Below are 23,969 nucleotides of genomic sequence, written 5' to 3' on the forward strand. Positions count from 1 at the left end.
AAACCACACCTGGTGGCCTGCAGCCATATCTGGGCGATCCACTTGGGGCTCTCAACGATCCTCCATGTGCGCTTCTCCAGAGGAGACAGCCAGCCCAGGTTGCACTGCATATGTGGCAACCACGCTCTACAACCATCTCCCAACTTGCACCAAGCTCACTTCTGGCTGCTGCTCATTTGCTCACTCGCGGACCCCCAGAGAGTTTATGTGGACCCCAAGGAACCAATGGTCCCCAGTTTGAGAACCAATCATTGAAGTTAAATGTGTGCTTCATTCCTGTTGAAATTTTCTACTAGCTGTGTCCTTCTAAAAAGGGGCCACTTTTTGTTTGATGATACTGTACAACCCAGTATCTCCTCATAGTTTTAATTTAAAAAAGGCATTCAGAGTCATTCAATGTCAGTTGTTACAGTCTCCTCAACATTGAGTATGTACTGTACTTACAAACAAAGACAGAATAATCCATTAATCACATATGAATGTATAGACACGTTGCATGTATTCAGCTGGTCTAGTAATCAAGGACATGTACAGCTGCACCGAGAATGCCTACTGAACACCCACTCAGCTAACACAACAGGAATACATCCCACTCCCTCAATGTCCAGATAGTGTGTGACAACAATTAAAGTGTCCATTATGCCAGTACATGATATGCAGGAAGTTTCAATGATGCCTTCATCTTTTGTCACTCAACCCTTGCTGACCTCCTCAGAGAAAAGAATCATACCCGCAGCTGACTTCTCTGAGACAATGCATAACCCTTGCTCTCATGCCTAATGACCTCTGGGTGCCCTAAGTAGCAGCTGGTGATCCAGGGGACTATCAGGGCATTGAAAAGCACATTTCAGTGTCTGGATGGGTCAGAAGGAGGTCTGCAGTATGCTCCATTTTGGATGGTCAGAATGTTCTTTAACAACTTTGCCATTCAGGGAGGGTTGCGCTTCCTTCCAACGTGGCTTCCAACTCACACTGATTTTGATTCTATCCTCAGTTCTCCCTCCCTTTGACTTTTACTCCTTGTTTCATGAATCATCATTTTTGCCTTCTGAATTACTTTTTCATCAGATTTACGAGCTCTCTTTGTCATTTAGACTCTAACTGTTTCTCACTTTGCTTTAACTATCAGTGTTGGCTTCTTGACGGCAGACCTGGTGGGGTAGGTGTATAGTGGGCAGGACTCCAGGTAGATTTACACACCTTCTCTCTCCTTGCCTGGTTGCTAAAGCCATTTGTCAACCTGAAGTCAAAATGGTTGCTGAGGACCCGGGTTCAATCCTGGCCCTGTGTCACTGTCCGTGTGTTGTTTGCACATTCTCCCGTGGATGTCACCCCCACAACCCAAAGATGTGCTGGGTAGGAGGATTGGGCATGCTAAATTGCCCCTTAATTTGAAAAAAAATAATTGGGTACTCTAAATTTTGCAGAAGTTTTCCCATCTTGGGGCACTTAATTCCCCGAAAAGGCAGCCTGCTGCTGGAAGGACACCTACTTGCCCTCCAGCTTAGTGAGCCCACCAATTGCCCTTAATTGGACAACAAGCCCGTCCTCTGACCATCAATTGGTAAAATCAGGAGAAATCACAGCTGTGTGACTGTACCTTACACAATGCAGGGTTTTGACTAAGTCGGCAAGGGTTCTGAAACCTGAGGGGAAAACCTGCCCAGAGGTACAAAAAAAAGGCACAAATACCTTGCACACAATTTTGAACTTACTCCTTCAATTATCTTCCAGTTTTCTTTCTTTGTGAGAAAAACAGTTTTCCTGGAAACCCACTGACTCCAGTAAATTCTGTAATGGTGAATGAAGAGATCTTCCTCTTGGGGTGGATCCCAGTGAATGGGAAGACTGAAAACACCATTGTGGCTTGCAGTGAAGTTGCCTTTCCGCAGATTTCTTGGTGCAGCTGGTGTAGTGGGATCTGTAAGCAATGTTGAATAATGGAGAATTACGGAAACACAAGGAGAATGCAATTGAATCAAAGGACTGAATTACACTTGTTTGTGTATAGAATGTCATAAAACGCCAGACCTAGAAGTCCCAACATTTAATTCCCAGATTAGCAGCCAGATTAGATTAAAGGAAAAATTGCTTTAAACACAATAATGTTCACGCCAAACCCTGAGGTAAAATTTTGAATTAAAATAAAAAAGTGACTTATTTTAGTTGTTTCTACCATTTCCCGTCTGCTGACATTAGAACCTGGACAACATCGTAACAGTGTTCCTTTGTGAGGTGTCGGACCAAGAGGATCAAGTATTGCCTGGAAGATCAGAGTTGCTCTGCACAATTGACCAGGTCTGAATAAAGATCACACAAGCCTGGGGAAGCCTTTCTGCAATTTTGTGGGGAGTTAAGGAGTTTTAATTTTATGAGTCCAATCCATGGTAGACCAGATTGATCATTCAGATCCATAATGCAGTAGATATTTCAGTCAATGGAAGAAGCAGGCTTGATGGATTATTTTTAATTCTATAATATCGCCGATGTCATAAAACATTTTGGCGGGTGAAATTTGTCCACCCCAGCAACGTGAAATGGGTTTGTAGCAAGCCAACAGCCTGTTATAAATGCAGCAATTTGTTTTTTCCTGTGACTTGGAAAAGCATTGCCAAGATTTTTAATTTCACACCAAGTAAAAGCGATAGAGAGACTAGGAAACGAGTCTCCCAAAAGTGTTTGAACTAATTTCCGTGAACTTCAGTGGCAGGAAGACCAGAGCCTGAATTTTGCACTTGTCAGGCACACACAGAGGCAGATGCAGAATCCGTTCCCAGGTGAGGTTGTCACACGGTTTCATGCTGGGTGGCCAATTAAGACCTGCCTAGCGTGTAATGCACTCCCGCTAAGTTGGAAGAAGCAAGTGGGGGCAGGAACCAGTCGGGCTGGACTTGGCAAAGGCTACAAAACTCTGCAGGGGTTGTGGCCACGGGAGCATTCTTTACAGGATCAAAGAAGAGAAATCTGCTGCACTAATGGCTTCAGCACCCAGCAGGCATTGTAATTGATAATATGGAAAGATGTGTCATTTGAAACATGGAAGTCTGGCAATATCTGGTCTGAGAGAAACATGAGAGTGGCAAAGATCCCACAAAGGGAAAGATCCCACAAAGGGTTAACAGCAGCTGCAAAGAGCAGGATTGGAAAATGCAGATATGCTTGGTCAAGCAGGCTTAGCAAACACACAGGATTTTGAATGAAGCCAAAAACAATGGCTCACACCTTCATTGAAAGTAACTATCTTAGTAAGCATCTGGAAAAGCATGGATGATAGTTTCAGTTGAGCTAGGTGATAAATGTACACCTTTGAAGTTATAACCAAGTGGATTTTTAGCATACAGCTAAAAGCAATGTTTCACACCTTCGTTGAAATTAACTATCTTAGTAAGCAGCTGGAAAGGAAAGGATGAGGTTCAGTTGAATTTGGTGACAATTCTAGGTGTGAAATTTTGCTAATACCAGGTAAATTAAAGAAAACTGGAGACTATCAGTCTACGAGAAACATAATTCAAAGCCAAAATCAAAGTCAAAATTATGAGCTGAGGACACAATTGGAAAATAAAACTATAGAAATGACAGGAACCAAACCAAAATTCACACCTCTTGAAACCAAAGCATTTTTGAATATCACAAAGGAACTTTGAACATCACAAAGGAAACAATGTAATCAGAGACCTGAGGGCTGAAGTCATGTCAAAATGAATACTTAGTTGCATTAGAATGTTTAGATCAAAGATACTTTTTACAATCAATGTGAAAAAAGTTACTTTACAATAAAGTCACAAAACTTAATAACTGGTGGAAAAATATAGAAACCCAGAGACTAGACCAGAACCAGAACTCAGAGGGAGAGAGGGAGAAGCAGAGAAGGAACAAGCAGCTAGAGTCAGATTACAATCATCCCAGTTATGGGAAAGGGGCAGGGCAAAGCAGCCGAGCTAAAATAGCTAATACATCTAAAGAAGACCAGAATTTAAAGAGGAGGCAGAGTCAGCTCAGAGACAGCCAGCAGAGCCAGCTCTCACAGCTCGGTACATCGGAAAGATAGGAGGGAAAGATAGGACACAGCAACCAAGCTCATCAGCGAATACATCTAAAGAAGACCCGATTTTTAAAAGATTGATTGTCAAGTTGGGCCTGAAGGTCCCTTCAACCAACCAGAAGGATCCAGAAGCAAGATCTTTTTACCTTTCTTCAAAGACAGCAATTGCAGCTTTTAAAAGAAAAAATATAATAATAAAATAACTTAATTTAACCTGAAACAGTGGTTATTCCAAAGTCTACTTTACTTACTTAGCAATGTGGGACCCAGGATCGATGCTACTAAGTGGTAAGTAGATGAAATCTTTGGTGAAGGTATGGGTTATACCGGGGGATAACTTGAAAATATAGTTTGACCTGAATAGCACCCACTGAAGCCTGCATCGGAGTCGGGGAGTGAGAATCCCTGTTCACCATTTGAATGTCGGCCCTTTTTGGTATAGGGGGAATTTTAAGAATAGTGGTGAGTTTTCAACAACAGCATGGATGGTGGGAGAGCATATCTGGTGGGCACTCTGCCCCTGTGTCATAGGCGAGCGCCGCATAGAGGAGGTCAGTGCCAAATATGATGTCCTCATGTCCAGGGATGGGAAGAGGAGGCCGCCACATTACACAAAGAAGGCATGGACAAATGTAGCCACCTAGGTCAGTGGATAGACTGCTGCAAAAAAGGTTCAATGATCTTCTGAGTTTAGTAAGGGTGAGTACAGAGATGACATGGAACTGCAAGGAAATATGTATTTGCGTGGTCACCCTTGTCACCCTCAGGGGTCTACAAGTGTGTGTGCCAAATTGCACTGAAGCCTGTGCTGGCCATAACTGGGAGGTTTGACCATTTGGCCAGAGTGCATTGAAGACTGAGTTGTGACATGCCCCGCAACCTGATTCTCAGGGGGTTGGTGTGGTCCCTGGTGGAATGGTGCTACAAGGAGAGGGCTAGCACTAATAATGAAATTTGTTCTTCGCTTTCAGGAAAAGCAAAGCCATAATGTGGCGCAGCGCCGAAGAATGGGCAGTGGGGAGCCCAATCTGTTTATACTCAGCTGTTACAAGATGGATACCTGGGAGTTAGAATGCCACTGAGCAGCTCATTCCACCAGGCACAATGAGGCAGCGGTCTCTGTGGAAGGTAAGATTGCAGTGCGCAAATGCGAGAGTGGCAGGGAGAGCAAAAATTGTAGGATCTTCTCAGCTAAAATGGAGGTGTTCAAGGCACCAATGCTCAGTGATCCTCCAATCAAGATGGCACCATACTGCCATTCTTCATTGTCTCATCAGCCCGCCTAGCATGCACACTGACGATATGATAATTGAATGTACCAGCATGTTCTTTTCCTCCCACAGATGATCCATCTGCAAGAGGCTCCAGGGACCCCGAGGACCCACCCGAAGAGGACATACTCACACCTGTGCCTCCAGCACACCTTTTCTATGAAGCAGGCACTAGTGCAGAGACTATCACATTCATGGGCTTAGGTTGATTGGCTCCCATGGTAGTGCACATTGGGGAGGGCATGGCACACTCACATGAGGAGCTGACGGAGGCAGAGAGTGACCTGAGTGCCATCAGTCTGAGGGCTACTGGAGACCAGGAACATGCTGAGTTTGAAGATGAGGGGGCTTTGGAGTCATCCATAGAATCTACAGAATCCTGACAGTGCACAAGGAGGACATTTGGCCCATCGAGTCTGTACCGAGTCTCTGAAAGAGGCCCTATCCATGTAACCCCACCTAACCTGCACATCTTTGGACTGTGGGAGGAAACCGGAGCACCCGGAGGAAGCCCACGCAGACTCGGGGAGAACGTGCAAAGTCTCCCAAGGTCGGAATTGAACTGGAGTCCCTGGCGCTGTGAGGCAGGAGTGCTAATGACTATGCCACCCCATGCTCATCTAATGTCTTCTCACGTGAGTTCAGGTAGGAAAATTCTGGCCCAGGACTGGTGATAAATTGATTGTTGATTTGCTGTGGGCCCACTTCACACTGCTGGCATAGATCAATTTCAATTCCTTAGCTTCAATTCTTCACAAATAACTTGAGCAGAAAATGTAGGTGTGGGAAGACATTTTAAAAGTGGCGCAAAGATAAATCATAAAATATTGGTTTGTAAACATAAAGGTGAGGATTGTGATTCACAATTCACTCTATTATTTATAAGTTATAGGCCTATGTGCACAGCTAAGATAACAGATATAATCACATTTTATTATTACAGCTGAGTTTGACTGCTATTTTTATGATATTTCTTTTTCTCCTCATGAGGCAAGATTTTGTATGCTCCAATAAATCACTGACTGCAGTGAGTTTACAAGCCAGTGCACAGAACAATATAAAGTAAACATGTATATAATGCTTCAATAATTTTGTAATTAATTGTCCTCATGGTAGATTACTGGCTAGAGCCAATTGTTTTTTTGAAACTCAAGAGGATGAATTTTGGGGCATTTAGAGCACACACAATGTCATAGGAAATCTAATATTGTCAAATTAAGTAAGTAAATTTCAGAATTGGTTCTCTGATGTTTTTTCTCCTCCTGATTTATCAGCTTGTGTTGAGGAATAAAAGGCTGACAGCTCCTTTATCACTTGGACAAGGGCACTAGGTCCTCACAGTGGCCTATTGTCACAAATCAAACTTCAAGGCTTGGCCTCTTGCTCAAACTTGCTGATGTTTTTATTCCCCACTAGCAGAGTTTGTTTGAATGATGTTTCAGAAAACGGCAACTCTTTTTTGAAAAGTAGGCTAACGATCAATGAAACCTTTTTATAGTTAACAAGGAGACTTCTTCAATCAGTAGGGTTCTGCTAAAATCCTAATGCACCTGTTTGAGCTGTGATCCTCATTCAAGACTGGCTGAACTCTAGCCCTTTAACCTTGGGTTAAATGTTTCATGCGATGAAAAAGAAAACATCATTGTTGGAACAAAGGCCTATTTAATATTAAGAAAAATGATAAACCTTTGATAACGTCAAGGCCTGCTCTAGCTCGTGGTCCAAAATGCTCAGCTGTCAGTTGTATCTTTTCTTCACCGTATTATCAGTGTGGAGTTGTCTTTCATCAGGAGGACTTGTGGGGTCATGTGTGGGAGGCTGCAGAATGAAACCTCTAACCTGCCATTTTCTTATTCATATCAAAGTATGTAGAACAAGCTGGTCAGTGGAGCACTACTTCTGGTTCTGAAATTCTTCAGCAGTTTTCTCGTGGCTGGTCTTCCCCCACCACCCACCCAATTTATGGAGCAAAAATGTAACATGCAAATAAAAACAATGCAAATTCAATACTGTGTCTGCCAGGGATATGTTGGGTGGAATTTAATGCCCCTCCCCAGCCCCCATGGGTGAGTTCTGAGGTGGTGGGTAGTGCTGTTTGACTGGATAGGAGGGTGCAGGCTGGAGACCTGCGGCCTCCCCTGATTAATCTGGGGTAGGAACGCTTGCGAGTAGTCAGGAGTTGAGCGAGGAAGGGATAGAGACTGGGGGAATTCAGGAGTGGTAGGTTTGATCAGCCTCGTTAGGTGAATTGAACATTCTGAATTATTCCTCAGTGTACCCGAACAGGCGCCATAGTGTGGAGGCTAGGGGATTTGCACAGTAACTTCATTGCAGTGTAACAATAACTTGTAACAATAAAGATTGTAAGCGGAAGTGGTGGTAGAAACAATTGTCATACTTCTTCACCGTTCCCCTTAGATTTCTGAGGAAATACTTCAAATCTCAGAATGTCATATACAGAAGGAGGTCATTGGACAATGCTACTTATTTGAAAGAGAGAACAAATTAGTCCCATAGTCCTGAAAAAATGTAATTTTCATGTGTAGATCCACTTTCCCTTTGAAAGTTACAATTGAATCTCACCACCCTTTTCAGCAGTTCATTCATGATCATAACAAGATCATATTGACCCTTTTCCGTCTTCTCTGTCCACTAAGTGTTTTAAAACTCAAAGGAAAACCGGGAAGGTTAAGATCTTCGTCCAGTAAATCTCAAAAACACATTTAGTGGTTCGATCTCTGGCCCGGGTCACTGTTCGTGTGGAGTTTGTACATTCTCCCCTTGTTTGCGTGGGTTTTGTCATGATATTCAGATAAACATCATGGTGCAAACACACATACACACTGATGGACAGATAAACGGACCAATCAATACACACGCAACATCACAGCCAATCACAAGCAGGAGCAGACACACTATAAAACAGGGAACACGACACTTCCGAGTCATTCCAGCAGGAGACAGCTCAGGGCACAGAGCTCACAGCAAGCCACTCAGACATTCACCATGTGCTGAGTGCCTCTCCAAGATAGTGTTAGGGCTGGGTCCACAGGTTAGAGGGTAATGAACGAACCACAGCAACCAGTTTACAAATGTTAATAATTGTTAGTAATAAAACTGAGTTGTACCTTCCGCAACCGTGTTGGTTCGTCTGTGTAGCAGAGCACCCAACACGACAGGTTTCACCCCCAAAACCCAAAGATGTGCAGGGTAGGTGGACTGGCCACGCTAAATTGCCCCTTAATTGGAAAAATGAATAGGGTACTCTAAATTTATTTTTAAAAAAGAACACATTTAGCCAGTTTTATTTTGCGTTTACAAAGCTTACAAAAATATCTAGTCGTTAACATTCTGAAATGTGCCATAATTTTCTCGATTCTAGTGATGGTGAAAATTGGTCAGTCATCGGAATGCCCTCTGCAGATTGGAATGTTACTGGGGTTAAATGGACGGCAAGGAGGGGGTGGGGTGGCTGATATTTGATGGTTTTCTTTCACAATCAAGCACGCTTATTATCACTATTAAGCAGCAATAACTCACCTCGGGAGGAGTGGAAGTGTTTACTGGGAGTGGTGAAACCTCGAGTTCCATGGATGTTGACTGCAGCTACTCTGAACTGGTACCATATGTTTGGCCTCAACGTTTTCAGATCAACGTGCTCCTCTATTGTCTGGGGTATTGGAAAAAGGGAAATGAAGAGCAATTATTCACTATGGACTTCATTGCAACACATGTATGAACTCTGTGGGGGCCAAAATGATAAATGATGAGATTCAACGGACTTTGCAAACACTTCAAAATTAAGTGCCAATTGGTCTTTAAAGTATTGTATTAGAAGATGATTAAATGTTTTAATGGTAATACCTCCACATTGCTAAGGAATAGCATATTTAGTGGGACAATCAATAGTTGACGTACAGTCAAGTTTTATAAAAAAAGTCTTGCAGTGATGTGCTGATTTCAAGGGCAATTGTTGCCAGAAAATTGTTTATTCCAGCGTTCAACATACAGCAGTGTAATATCTCAATCGTTTCAGTAGAATCAGTGTGTTGCTTGTACTGGACATTACAACAAAAGTAATCTGCTTCAGCTCTGACTTTGCTACCATTTGTTACATTTTCAGACATTGTGATTCATTAATTTCTATTGTGAGATTTTCGATATTTTAATTAAAGTGCTGACCAGTGTGGGATGAGTATGGGAGGTAAAGAAGTGGGATTTGAGAAAAAGGAAACATCTCATGGGAAAAAGACAAACTTTTAAAAAACGTTGTTTGATAGACGTTTATGCATGTTCTTAAAAATGGTACATGTCAAATACAGTTGTATTGGTCTCAGAAATAAGGTGATAGTTTCTTCCACAGGACCAGCGTCACTTGTGGACATGGGATACTAGAAGCATGCAAAGGGCACAAGGAGCTGTATCGTATTACAGAGGTCCTTGCCAGGATTGTGTTGAGTGCTGAAGCACATCTCCTCAAGGACAGGTACCAGCCCAGTTATGGAAGACTTAATGGGTAGGGGGCAGAGTTATAGGGACCCTCCCATAGTGCATTTGGGCTTGGGGAGGTCGGGGGTCACATTGGGGACCTCGGAGATCGGGAAACCATTTTTAAATGGCATCTCGATCTCTCGCTATACTGAGGAATTCTGGAAAGTGGAGCTCCTTGGTATAGGAAATGGGGCTATGTGAGACCCCGCTGAGGCCTCTTATTTAACGCAAGTGCCGTTGTATAGCCATGTGTTTCCCGGTGCTGTGAGGGCCAGGAAACACGCGACTAAACGCACTCGCTTTGGGACTTCTTTCCCATTTGGTTGAATCGCACCCTCTAAGTGTGGGATTTTTCAGTGAGAAATTCCCAAGCTCCAAAAAAGCCTGGGTGAATACAGGTCTGGATCACGCCCAGATTTACCCCGCGAAACCCACCCAAAATGACATTTACTAATTTTTTGGGAGAATTATGCCCATAATTAGCCATCAATTCTGAATATGAAGTTGGTCCCAGCCTGCTTTAGGCAGGTGGTCAATGCCTTTTTGGGAGTCGGTGTTGGTAGAAAGGCATCAAAACTGCAGAGCAAACTCCCAATTGCCATTTTAACAACCTCAATCGGCATCCTCCCAGAGTAGGACAATATTGAATTCATGACTGGGATTTGCTGTGAGGTGGCTCTGTGTTGTAGAGGATCAGCTGTATGGTGATTGGTTTGTATTAAATATAATCTTGGATGGCGTGATTGGCACAGACAAAATTAAGCTCGGTGGAGAGGCTCTCTGTTGTGGCAAAAATAGTGGAAATGACCAAAAATCCGAAGACATACCTCCAACACAACATTTTCTATTTTCACGAGGCAGGACTCGAGTCATGTTTTATTCAGGCAGCTGGCAATTTAAATCATCAGTTAATTCCACTGAGGCATGATGTTCGTAGCTCGGAAGTGTTAAACTAGGCATGTGCAGATTAGACCATGCAAGGGCTAATCTAAACTTGGTGAATTCATTTGCATAGCCAGGGTACGTACCCCTTTGGAGAGGTAAAGTACCCTTTTCACATAGAAATTTGGCAACCTTGGAGAGAGGTTCGGCAACTTTTGGGAGAGGTAAGACAGCCTTTGGGATAGGTAAGGTACCCTTTCAGGTTGTTAAAAGTAAACATGATTGCGCGTAAAAAGTGAATAAACTCAGTGGAACTGCCAAAGCTGTCAAAGAACTGTTGAAACAAGGGGCTGGTTTAGCACACTGGGCTAAATCGCTGGCTTTTAAAGCAGACCAAGGCAGGCCAGCATCACGGTTCAATTCCCATACCAGCCTCCCCGAACAAGCGCCGGAATGTGGCGACTTTTCACAGTAACTTCATTTGAAGCCTACTTGTGACAATAAGCAATTTTCATTTTTTTCAAACTGCCAAAGAGCAGGACGGCACGGCGGCGCAACAGCTAGCAATGTTGTCTACGGTGCTGAGGAATTGGGTTTGTTCTGTCACTGTCAGAACGAACAGTGGGTCACTGTCCGTGTGAAGTTTACACATTCTCCCCGTATTTGCGTGGGTTTCACCCCCACAACGCAAAGATGTGCAGGTTAGGTGGATTGGTCACACTAAATTGCCCCTTAATTGGAAAAAAATAATTGGATACCATAAATTTATTTAAAAAAAGAAATCGTCAAAGAGATTTCTAAACTCTTTGGAACTGTCATGGGATTTAACTCAGATTCGCTTTAAATTTCAAAAAAATCTGGAATTCAAAAAATAAAATCAGTGCTTGACATTTCATTCTGCGATGCACACCATGCACGTTGGTATGGAGGGGGTAAGGGCAAAGGGTGGTGAGCATGGTGTGGTATTAGAGGTATTACGGTACCTGATAGGCTGGAGCACCATTGGTGGAAACTGTATGTTTTCTATTGGTTAGGATGGATGGTAGCTCCGCCCTGCTAGGCGGGGTATAAGAGCCCGTGCCGCCCCAGCAGTCCTCATTCTGTACCTGAGCTGCTGGGGGAAATATCTAGCTTATTAAAGCCTTCAGTTGGACTACAATCTCGCTTTAGTGGTCATTGATCGTGCATCAATTTAATAAGCTAGTTTCTTTTTTTTAAAAAAGGGATGGAGCTCTGAATCAAGCCGGGGTGTCTGCAACTCAGCCCCCACACGGCGAACTCAGCAGCAATCTTCAAGCACTGGCTGGCATGCTTTAAAGGGCATCTCCGGACGGCCGAAAACACACCCACTGGAGAGCAAAAAAAGCAAGTCCTGCACTCAAGGGTGAGCCTGGAGATTTACACCCTCATCGAGGAAGCGGAAGACTTTGATGCAGCAATAGAGCTACGAAAAGGACTTTATATTCGCCCGGTGAACCAGGTCTACGCCCGGCACCTGCTTGCAACAAAGCGACAAACCCCTGGGGAATCGCTGGAGGAATTCTACCGTGCATTCCTGGTGTTGGGGAGAAACTGCAGCTGCCCGCATGTTTCGGCGAGCGAACACACTGAAGTCTTGGTCCGGGATGCTTTCGTGGCAGGTATGCTATCCTCACAAATTCGCCAGCAACTCCTAGAGAAAGACACTCTGGGTTTCAAGGAGCCACGGGCCCTTGCTGGTTCCCTGGACGTGGCCTCCAGGAACGCCCATGCTTACGTTCCCGACCGCACGGCAGCCACCTGGGCAGCGTGGAATCCCTCCGCAACCGACCCCGAGACATCTCCCATCCCCCCACAAGTCTGCGCTGCAAGGCGGCCTGGCAACCCGGGGGGCCCCGCTTCTACTTTTGCGGGCAGGCCAAGCACCCCCGCCAGCGCTGCCCGGCCCGCACATCCACCTGCAAGGGATGCGGCAAAAAAGGCCATTTCGTGGGGGTATGTCAGGCCCGTGCGGTTGCCGCGGTCTCCGGCGGCGAATGCGGACCACCACCACAAACTTCTCCACGGTCCCCGTGCGGCCAGCGGTCGCCGCCATCTTCCTATTCCAGGGCCACGTGCGGACAGCGGGCGTCGCCATCTTGTCCCGCGAATGCCACGTTAGAGGGATGGGCGCCGCCATTTTGTGCAACCCCAGCCATGTGCGACCAATGGGAGCCACCATCTTGGATGAACCCCCAGGACCCCAGCTCGGCTGACCACGCATTCACCAACGGGCACGTGAAGTCCTGCCTAATCGACTCTGGGAGTACGGAGAGCTTCATACACTGCGACACGGTAAGGCGCTGTTCTCTCCTCATTCACCCCGTTAATCAAAAAATCTCCCTGGCCTCCGGTTCACACTCAGTGGAGATAAAGGGGTTTTGTGTAGCGAACCTCACAGTCCAGGAAAGGGAGTTCAAAAATTTCCGTCTCTACGTCCTTCCCCACCTCTGCGCGGCTACACTCCTGGGTTTAGACTTCCAGTGTAACCTCCAAAGTCTAACCTTCAAATTCAGCGGCCCTAGACCCCCCCCTTACTGTCTGTGGCCTCGCTACCTTTAAGGTCAACCCGCCTTCCCTGTTTGCGAACCTCACCCCGGATTGCAAACCCGTCGCCACCAGGAGCAGACGGTACGGTGCCCAGGACCGGATCTTTATTAGGTCAGAGGTCCAAAGGCTACTGAGGGAAGGGGTCATTGAAGCCAGTAACAGCCCTTGGAGAGCTTAAGTAGTGGTGGTAAAGACCGGGGAGAAGCATAGGATGGTCATCGACTACAGTCAGACCACCAACAGGTTTACGCAGCTGGACGCGTACCCCCTCCCCCGCATATCCGACCTGGTAAACAGGATCGCGCATTATAAGGTTTTCTCCACGGTGGATCTCAAGTCCGCCTACCACCAGCTCCCCATCCGCACTAGTGACCGCAAATACACTGCCTTCGAGGCAGATGGGTGGCTCTACCACTTCTTAAGGGTTCCCTTCAGTGTCACCAATGGGGTCTTGGTCTTCCAGCGCAAGATAGACCGAATGGTTGACCAGTACGGTTTACGGGCAACATTCCCGTATCTCGATAATGTCACCATCTGCGGCCACGACCAGCAGGACCACGACTCCAACCTCCGAAAATTCCTCCAGACCGCAAAAATCCTTAACTTTACATACAACAAGGATAAATGCGTGTTCAGCACCGACCGCCTAGCCATCCTCGGCTACGTAGTGCGAAATGGAGTTATAGGCCCCGACTCTGAATGCATGCGCCCCCTTATGGAGTTTCCCCTCCCTCACTGCTCCAAGGCCCTGAAGCACTGCCGAGGGGTTTTCAGTTACTACGCCCAGTGGGTCCCCAACTATGCGGACAAGGCACGTCCCCTCATCCAATCCACAGCTATTCCCATGTCGATAGAGGCCCGCCAGGCCTTCAGCCGCATCAAAGCAGACATTGCAAAGGCCACGATGCACGCCATCGCCGAGTCCCTCCCCTTCCAGGTCGAGAGCGATGCGTCTGACGTAGCTCTGGCGGCCACCCTCAACCAAGCGGGCAGACCAGTGGCCTTCTTCTCACGTACCCTCCATGCTTCCGAAATCCGCCACTCCTCAGTCGAAAAGGAGGCCCAGGCCATAGTAGAAGCTGTGCGACATTGGAGACATTACCTGGCCGGCAAGAGATTCACTCTCCTCACTGACCAACGGTCGGTTGCTTTCATGTTTGATAACGCACAGCGGGGCAAGATAGAAAACGACAAGATCTTGCGGTGGAGGATCGAACTCTCCACCTACAACTACGAGATCTTGTACCGTCCCGGGAAGGTAAATGAGCCTCCTGACGCCCTGTCGCGTGGCACATGTGCCACCGCACAAGTGGACCGCCTCCGAGCCCTCCACGAGGACCTTTGCCACCCGGGGGTCACTCGCTTTTATCATTTTGGCAAGACCCGCAACCTGCCCTACTCCATCGAGGAGGTCAGGACAGCCACCAGGGACTGCCAAATCTGCGCGGAGTGCAAACCGCACTTCTACCGGCCAGAGAAAGCGCACCTGATAAATGCTTCCCGTCCCTTTGAATGCCTCAGCATGGACTTCAAAGGCCCCTTCCCCTCCACCGACTGCAACACGTACTTCCTGAACGTGATTGATGAGTACTCCCGGTTCCCATTCGCCATCCCCTGCACCGACATGACCGCAACCACCGTCATCAAGGCCCTCCATAGCATCTTTGCACTGTTCGGGTTCTCCGCTTACATACATAGTGATTGGGGGTCCTCCTTTATGAGCGACGAACTGCGTCAATTCCTGCTCAGCAAGGGCATCGCCTCGAGCAGGACGACCAGTTACAACCCCCGGGGTAACGGACAGGTAGAGAGGGAGAACGGAACGGTCTGGAAGACCTTCCTACTGGTCCTACGGTCCAGGAACCTCCCAGTCTCCCGCTGGCAGGAAGTCCTTCCTCCACTCCACCCGGTCACTGCTTTTTACCACCACCAACCAGAGACCTCACGAACGTCTCCTTGTCTTCCCCAGGAAGTCCTCCTCTGGGACCTCGCTCCCGACCTGGCTGGCAGCACACGGACCCATCCTGCTCCGAAAACACGTGCGGGCGCACAAGTCGAACCCGTTAGTCAAGAGGGTCCATCTGCTCCATGCTAACCCCCAGTACTCCTATGTGGCGTACCCCTAAGGCCGACAATATACGGTCTCCCTACGAGACCTGGCGCCCGCCAGAGCCCCACGCACACCCCAGTCACCAGTCCCACCCTCCCCTCCACCGGGGCACCTTACAGGTGGATCGGTCCTTCCGCCAGCCCCGTCTAGTCCCCCCCACCCACCGACGCTCCCCGCAGGCGCTCCCTTCCCAGGTCAACCGTTTTCCCCACCTGTGCCGTCTAGGGGTGCCGAAGCTGCCATGGAAATCGAAGCCACGCCCCCGGAGACACAGACGCCCGAGCCTCCACCGGAGTCACCGCCGAAGCTCCGACGATCACAGAGGACGACCAGGCCCCCGATCGACTGATTGCTCCATTTTAAATTGTAAACTGTAAACTGATTGCTCCATTTTAAATTGTAAACTGCAAACTGTAAACTGTAAATTTAAATCATCAATTGTAAATAGCTATCAGAATTGTAAATAGTTACAAAACACTGTGCGGAGGTATTATGGTACCTCCATAACTAATTCTACCACGTTGCCATGTTTGTAGTATCAGGACACCACCCCTGCCGGACTCTTTTTTAACAGGGGGTGAATGTGGTATTAGAGGTATTACGGTACCTGATAGGCTGGAGCACCATTGGCGGAAACTATGTTTTCCATTGGTTCTGATGTATGGTAGCTCCGCCCTGCGAGGCAGGGTATAAGAGCCCGTGCCGCCCCAGCAGCCATCATTCTGTACCTGAGCTGCTGGGGGAAACATCTAGCTTATTAAAGCCTTCAGTTGGACTACAACCTCGATTTAGTGGTCATTGATTGTGCATCACATGGGTTGGCATGAATTGACATGGGGCTATAAAGGGACATGGGGATATGGGGGCACTGGGGTTATGAAGCACCATAGGGTTGGGTAGAGGGGCATGGTTTGGAACAGAGTGTATGAGGAGTTATGGGGAATGGGTGTGACCATGAGGTGGCATAGGCTGGTAAGGGTGCACCATGGGATATGTATGGAGGAGCGAGGAATCAGATCTGATTTTTGTTCTAATTGTTTTTACAAAGTAAACTCAACAGAGGCAGGCCTTCCATCCAGCCAGTCTCTGCACTTGTTCCAGGGGAGGTGAGCCTGATTTCTAATCCAGCACCTCCACAACCCCCTGCAATGAAAATTGGAGCTGGGGGCCACTATCTTTAAAGGTCGGGTTCGTAGTGTCGGGAATTTTCCCCACTTTGTGCACCTGACCCGGGAACAAAAATATGGACTGATGTGGAAGAGCTGTTGGTCACTTAGTGATGACTTTTTCATGTGTGCCCTGAAGAGACTTGCACATGGATTCTTTAGGAAGTGCCACTGCTACACCGTACATGGTCAAGATATCCCCCTGGATTATCAGGAATAATACTCTGTATTAAGGCTGCTGAGTATTTGTGCTTGAAGTTCTGCAGAGTCAGAGCTTCTTCAGACTTATCATTAGCCTTTACATACATTTTGAAGAAAAAGTGGAAAAGTTGCTTCAATGGACTTTTTTTCTCATAAATTTAGAGTACCCAATTATTTTTATTCCAATTAAGAGGCAATTTAGCATGGCCAATTCACCTACCCTGTACATCTTTTTGTGTTGTGGGGGTGAGACCCATGCTGACACAGGGAGAATGTACAAACTCCACACGGACAGTGACCCGGGGCCGGGATCGAACCCGGGTCCTCTGCGTCACGAGGCAGCAGTGCTAACCAGCTGCTTCAATTAATAAGAAATAATCACATTTTTTATATCTGCCCTGTTTGTAATACAGTTAACCAATCACAATATCATTTCATGACCAGTCGAGGGATTTTAACAACTGTTAACAAAAAAATAGACTGTACATTTTCAATTTCAAAGACAGGTGAGGAGAACGAATAGAAGGGAAACTGAAGCACCTCCTCAAATAATCTTCAGATTCTTTTCTTAAAACTATTTGGTTCTTAGGCATTTCAACAAAAAAAGAATCAAGAGGTGTCTGGTTTGAGAAATCAGCTTTGTGTCATAAGCTTACATAAGCAATTGTCTCCCACTTGCTCGCATCATCTTCGCTTGGATACATTCCAGAGTTCCATCTTGTCTGCAATATGTAAAATACTGGTTCCATAGAAATATTAAACTTTGACATCCATGCAACTGCTAGGTTCCCATTTTTGTCTTCTGTGAAACTCAATTCCTTCCTGGGCTTCAATGGGACACCTTCAGGACAAGGGAAAGTCTTAAAAACACAACACTATTCACAGCATCAATATGAGACCTGTTGCATTTGTACAAAAGATCAGTGCAGTCAAGATGATGAATAAGTATCATTATCACTACGTTACCCTCAATACCTACACTTATGCTGAGTAAGGCATGCTAGACACTTAGGATGTGTGCATTTGGTACATATACTGAGTCTTCTATAAGAAAAATAGCACCAGATGTTTACTAATACGCAGGGTGCAATGTAGAAAATAGGTTATTCATGCACATGCGATGAAGAAAATGAATTATTACTGTCAAAGACTGATTTCTCCCAAATGGAGATATTATCCAGTCAGGATCTTTATATGGTTTCTGTAGTAATGAGGGAGCCATAAAACAATGCCTGTAATATTATCCTGACAGGATCTTTATATGTGTTTTTAATTAATGAGTGAGATATATGTGACATACCATTTTAGACTATTTTATGAGGTGTGAGGCTATTTTAGAGAGGAGCCTTTGTATAGATTTTTTCAGAGAGGGTGTCAGAGGCCATGTTGTCATATGGTTTCCCTCAAACAAGCTGCAGGTTTTATGGGACACAGTTATGAATAAGCGTGTGGGGTATGCATATCGATAGATCAATGGGAGAATTCTATCTTGAAAATGTGAGAGGAGACATTCCTGGGTCTGTGTCAGAAAGTCGGGTCTTTCCTAACATTAAATTATTGGAAGGGTAATTGGGTGGGTTCCTTTACAGGTCTCTCACCTGCACAATTTTACGATGCAGTGTTTTCTATGACGAATCAATCCACTGCTCCTTGTCACGGACCCGAGAAAACTTATCCATTGATGGGAATCGTCCAATATAAAATATGTTTGGGCTATTTTAGTTACAATGGCTGTCTAGGCAATGATACAGTATATTACGATATATGTTTTAAAGGCATCATCGCAATTGCCATTTTTGAAGCATGAACTTGAAGAAAATAATTAGAAGGACCATTTCCTGTCTAATTTCTATGTATTTTGTTTGAATTGTGAATTTTAAGGGCATTGGAAGAACTGGATGGAGGAGATATTGAGACCAGTAAAATTAAGTTCATCGGTGGTGTAATAATTCCAGGAATTGTGGAGTGAAAGGCCAAACTGGTTTATTTTAAATTGAAAATAAAGCTGATACTGCAGCACAAATGTCCCAGGCCAGGACTGTCGGGAGCTGCCGGCCCGGCTCTGGGAGCTACATTTAAAGGTCCCGCTAATCAGCCCCAGTTGGGTTGGCCTCTGCCCGCTCACAACGACTCTCCGGGCCCCCATTGGCTGAGACCCCTTGCCGGAGGTAGTTGCAACAGGCGCCACAGATGTCTCTGCTGAAAGCATCGCCACTGAAGTGGGTTCCCTGCTTCTCAGGTGGCCCAGGTGTTTTTTCACAGCCTTCCCTTGGACTTTGACTTTGTCCGAAACTCGACAAGTGGGACTCTCAGTCCTAGATCGGCAGCTCCTGACAGTTCTGGGCTGGGACCTTTGTTTGTTTTGTGTGCCGCACTAGCGGCTTTATTTTCAGTTTAAAATAAATCAGTTTGGCCTTTCACACGTCCTCTCCTGGAATTATTACAATGGCGACGAGGATTAAGCATGGGATTCCGAGCAGCCTTTTTGAAATTCCGACGACAACTCCAGCAAGAAACAAAGCAAAAAGAAAAACCTGGAAATGCCCTTGTTTGGGAAGCCTGACCATTATGATGCGGACGTTGAGGGCTGGTCCCAGTATGCCGAACGTGAGGAGTCCTCGTGAGGGCTGCCACAAGTGGAGACAGCTTTTAACCTAGGGTTGCTTTCTTTTTCTTAACCTAGTGTGCTGCCTATTTTGGAAATCCAGCTTGGTGCTTTAAGGTATCTTCTTTGTGCTTTGGTGACACTTTGCCAAAATTGTCACAAACATCATCAAAAACAAAAACAGATTGAAAAGAAAATGTTAACAGCCTGATTTCTTCAAAAAAACAGAGGCATTGATGGCAACTGTGTGGACCCAGTAGAAGTCAACGACCTATAGAAACCGGGCATGGGGGTCTATCAATTCTGTATCAATGTGTTCCCCAATGAGCCACTCTCTAATTGCACTCTCCTTTTGCTCCCCTTGAATATTCCTCTTACACCTGTATTGAGATATCCTGCTGTCTAATTGTCGATTTTTATGAAGGCCAAATTCCCCCGATTTAATCCTGGGGAAGGTTGCTTTGTTGTGTGTCATAGATATTTGTGTATTGTTTTAGCCCAAATCATTAGCATCGCCGCAAAAAACAAATTCTATAATGCTTCAGATGAACAAGAAATAAAACATATACCCAGTACATAAATATACAGGCTCTTGAATGTAAAGTAACTACAAAAATTATATTTTGGCTTAAACTGTTGTACAGCATACATAGTCTGAATTATACAGCCCCATAAAGGCACAAAAATCAACTGTGTTCAAAGTGGCTTAGCCCTGTGCCTGTCTGTTCCTTACCTTTGAACATATTTGCTGGTGCTTGGCAGGTCTGGCCACAGCCATTAGAACAGCACTTTCGAGAACTTGGGCACTCTGTGTCTGAGTTGCAGCTCTGGACACAGGCTGCCGCAAAGCCCCAAGCTTTCTGCGGTGCTGGACAGTCACCTTGCTTCACCATCTGAATGGATTTCAGAAACTCACAGCTAGTCAAGCATTCATGGTGCTTCTAGAATGCAAAAACAAGATTAAATTCACTGAATTTAAAAAAAACTTGTTTAAATTGCTCCTTCAACGTATATGGGTTATGGAACACTTGGTTGAGCAGGTGTGAGATGATATATGAGCTTTGTTTTGGAAACACAAGGACAGGTCAAGTTTCCTGTATGCAGAATTGATGACATCGAGAGTGGCTTGCGAATCACGTGCAGAACGGCTAACAGCACTGCGGTCATTCGCAAATTGCAGATCATTATGTCTATGGTAGTCAGTTTGGTTTGTTACGGAGGTGACTGGGGTTAAAGAATTTTCCATCTAGACGGCATTTAATACTGACACTAGAAGGCAGCTCGGATTGGATTTGTTTATTGTCATGTGTACCCAGGTACAGTGAAAAGTATTTTTCTGCGGGCAGCTCAAACAGATCATTTAGCACATGGGACATAAACTAAAATAAAAAGAAAATACATAATAGGGCAGCACACGGTACACAATGTAAATACATAGACACCGGCATCGGGTGAAGCATACAGGAGTGTAGCTGATCTCTGATAAGGTGAATAGCCATTGCCAGGTAGAATGTAAATAGTATGCGGCCATCACATAGCCTTGCTTGACAGTCTGCATTTGGTAGGCATCTACTTCAGATCTCCTACTCAAGGCAGTGGCAGTATTTTTGCCAATATAGAAGTTAGAAATGGGTAAAGCAGATAGGAATTGGGCAGTCACTGTTTTGCGCAATGCCTTCTGAATCAGTCTCCACAACAGTGAGCTGCAGAATAGTATCAATTCACATATTGACTTTTTAATTCCATGCCAAGGTAAGGCACATTTGAAATTGATGGAATCTTTATAAAAACAAATGTTTTGAACTGTTAAACCTGCAGGCACTTGATGGAAGTTAAAAAAAAAAGAACACTAGCCTAGTTCTCAAATTATGTGGAATCAAAGCAGATTGGTTTGTACGCGTCCCTGGAAATTACTCATTATAAAGTTGGAAACATGCATTTCACTGAGTTGCAGTGTGCAATACAGTAGTTGAACAAAAAATAAAACATATACCCAGTACTTTAGCACACAGGTTCTTAAATGTAAAGTAACCACAAAAAATATATTTAGGCTTAAACTGTTATAGTGCGTAATCGTGGCCAGCACAGCTTTCCTTTATAAAATAAAATCTACGCACTTAACGGCCTGTAATTTATCCAATTCATTGCCATAGATCTCAAACTCGAGCTGAGTATAGGTCTGCATTCATGACTTCTGGGTGCGGCGATGACCAGCTAAGTCGCACGTTTCGGCAGCTCCCGTTGGAACGGACTTTTGGGCTCTTAATAGGAGCTCCAACGGCAATTTAAACGGCCAAAAACACTGTGCGGTAAACCAGAAGGGAATCCCCCCGAACACTCATGGAAAAGGGAGAGGATAGCGGCCGGATTGCGGAGGATCCTCTGGAGCAGCGGCAAGGAAGGGAAGCTCAAAGCAAGATGGCGTCGGAAGGTGGCCGTTTGTTATGGGGCCCGGAGCACCAAGAGTTCCTGCGGCGCTGTGTGGAAGAGCTGAAGAAGGAGTTGAAGAAGGAGCTGTTGGCCCCGATATTACAGGCGATTGAAGGGCTAAAGGAGGAGCAGAGGACCCAAGAGCTGGAGCTTCGGGTCGTGAAGGCAAAGACTGCTGAAAACGAAGATGAAATACAGGGCCTGGTGGTGAAGGCAGAAACGCACGAGGCACAGCATAAAAGGTGTGTGGAGAGGCTGGAAGCACTGGAGAATAATTCGAGGATGAAGAATTTAAGAGTCCTGGGTCTTCCCGAAGGCGCAGAAGGGGCGGACGTCGGGACATATGTGAGCACGATGCTTCACTCGCTAATGGGATCGGAGGCCCCGACAGGCCCTTTGGAGGTGGAGGGAGCTTATCGAGTTCTGGCGCGAAGACCAAAGGCTGGAGAGATACCTCGAGCTATAGTGGTGAGGTTTCTCCGCTACAATGACAGAGAGACGGTCCTCAGATGGGCGAAGAAAACTCGGAGCTGTAGGTGGGAGAACGCGGTGATCCGCGTATACCAGGATTGGAGTGCGGAGGTGGCGAGAAGGAGGGCAAGTTTCAATCGGGCTAAGGCGGTGCTTCACAAAAAGAAGGTCCAGTTTGGAATGTTGCAACCGGCGAGATTGTGGGTCACACACCAAGGGAAGCACCACTACTTTGAGACGGCAGAAGAGGCGTGGACATTCATTGTGGACGAGAAGCTGGAATAGTCTGGCGAGAGAAAGAGCTTTTGGGACAAAGTGGTGGGGTGATTATGTGGGGCGAGGAAAGGGAAGGGGAAGGGGGGGGGGTTGATTTTTCAATTTGTTAATTTTGTGTTCCTGTAACTTTTCTCTCTCCCCCATGTTGGAGGGGGGGGGCTGAATATGAGGAACTGTGGGCGGCGGCCAATAGGGGCGGGGCCGAGTGGGAAACGCGGGATTTGTTCCCGCGCTATGGTAATTATGGCGGGAACAGGGACGCAGGAAGGAGGGGGCCTCGCACAGTGGGGGCCGAGGACAAGGGGGGAAGCCGAGGTCAGCCAGAGTTCGCTGACTTCTGGGAGCAACATGGGGGGTGCAACTACGCTAGAGGGGGATCTAGCGGAGGGGGGGGGTTAACTGGGTTGCTGCTGCTAAGGAGAAGGGGGAGCTGTTATAGGATGGGGTGGTCGAGGCGGGAGGGCACCGTCGGGGGGATATACGGGTACGTGGGAACCGAGTGAGGAGCTGGGTTAAAAAAGGGGGATGGCTAGTCGACAAGGGGGGGGCGGGGGGGGGGGTAAAGAGCCCCCCAACCCGGCTGATCACGTGGAACGTGAGAGGGCTGAACGGGCCGATTAAAAGGGCACGGGTACTCGCACACCTAAAGAAATTAAAGGCAGATGTGGTTATGTTGCAGGAGACGCATCTGAAACTGATAGACCAGGTCAGACTACGTAAAGGATGGGTGGGGCAGGCGGGGAGGTGCTGAGGAGATTTGGTTTTGGAGAAGGGTTTATTGGATGGGTACAGCTGCTATATGGGGCCCCGGTGGCAAGTGTGATCACGAACAGGCAGAGGTCTGACTACTTCCGTCTTTATAGAGGGACGAGGCAGGGGTGTCCCCTGTCTCCGTTACTGTTTGCATTGGCGATTGAGCCCCTGGCCATAGCACTGAGGGGCTCCAGGAAGTGGAGGGGTGTACTCAGGGGAGGAGAAGAACACCGGGTATCTTTGTATGCAGATGATTTATTGCTGTATGTTGCGGAGCCAGTGGAGGGGATGCCTGAGATAATGCAGACACTCAGGGAGTTTGGGGAATTTTCGGGGTACAAATTGAATATGGGGAAGAGTGAGTTGTTTGTGGTGCATCCGGGGGAGCAGAGCAGGGGAATAGATGATTTACCGCTGAGGAAGGTAACAAGAGATTTCCGGTACTTAGGGATTCAGATAGCCAGGAGTTGGGGAACCTTACATAGGCTTAATTTAACAAGATTGGTGGAACAGATGGAGGAGGATTTTAAGAGATGGGACCTGGTGCCCCTGTCACTGATGGGTAGGATGCAGGCGGTCAAAATGGTAGTCCTCCCGAGATTCCTTTTTGTGTTTCAGTGCCTTCCGGTGATGGTCATGAAGGCTTTTTTCAAGAAAATTGAGAAAAGTGTCATGAGTTTTGTGTGGGCCGGGAAGACCCCGA

General features: G+C 46.4%; 1 protein-coding gene across 2 annotated transcripts in view; it reads right to left on the bottom strand.

The window, feature by feature from the left end:
- The window catches only part of anos1b (anosmin 1b), a 219,588-nt gene that overhangs the window by 72,246 nt on the left and 123,373 nt on the right, over positions 1-23,969 (bottom strand). For both annotated transcript variants that reach the window (XM_072474064.1, XM_072474065.1), the window contains exons 4-7: positions 20,070-20,277; positions 17,388-17,572; positions 8,854-8,983; positions 1,716-1,921 (exon numbers count right to left, since the gene is read on the bottom strand). In XM_072474064.1, the coding sequence (XP_072330165.1) occupies positions 1,716-1,921; positions 8,854-8,983; positions 17,388-17,572; positions 20,070-20,277 (729 nt within the window). The remainder of the gene's footprint in view (positions 1-1,715; positions 1,922-8,853; positions 8,984-17,387; positions 17,573-20,069; positions 20,278-23,969) is intronic.

Source organism: Scyliorhinus torazame, chromosome 14 (genome assembly GCF_047496885.1).
Source record: "Scyliorhinus torazame isolate Kashiwa2021f chromosome 14, sScyTor2.1, whole genome shotgun sequence".
In the NCBI taxonomy this organism is placed as follows: Eukaryota; Metazoa; Chordata; class Chondrichthyes; order Carcharhiniformes; family Scyliorhinidae; genus Scyliorhinus; species Scyliorhinus torazame.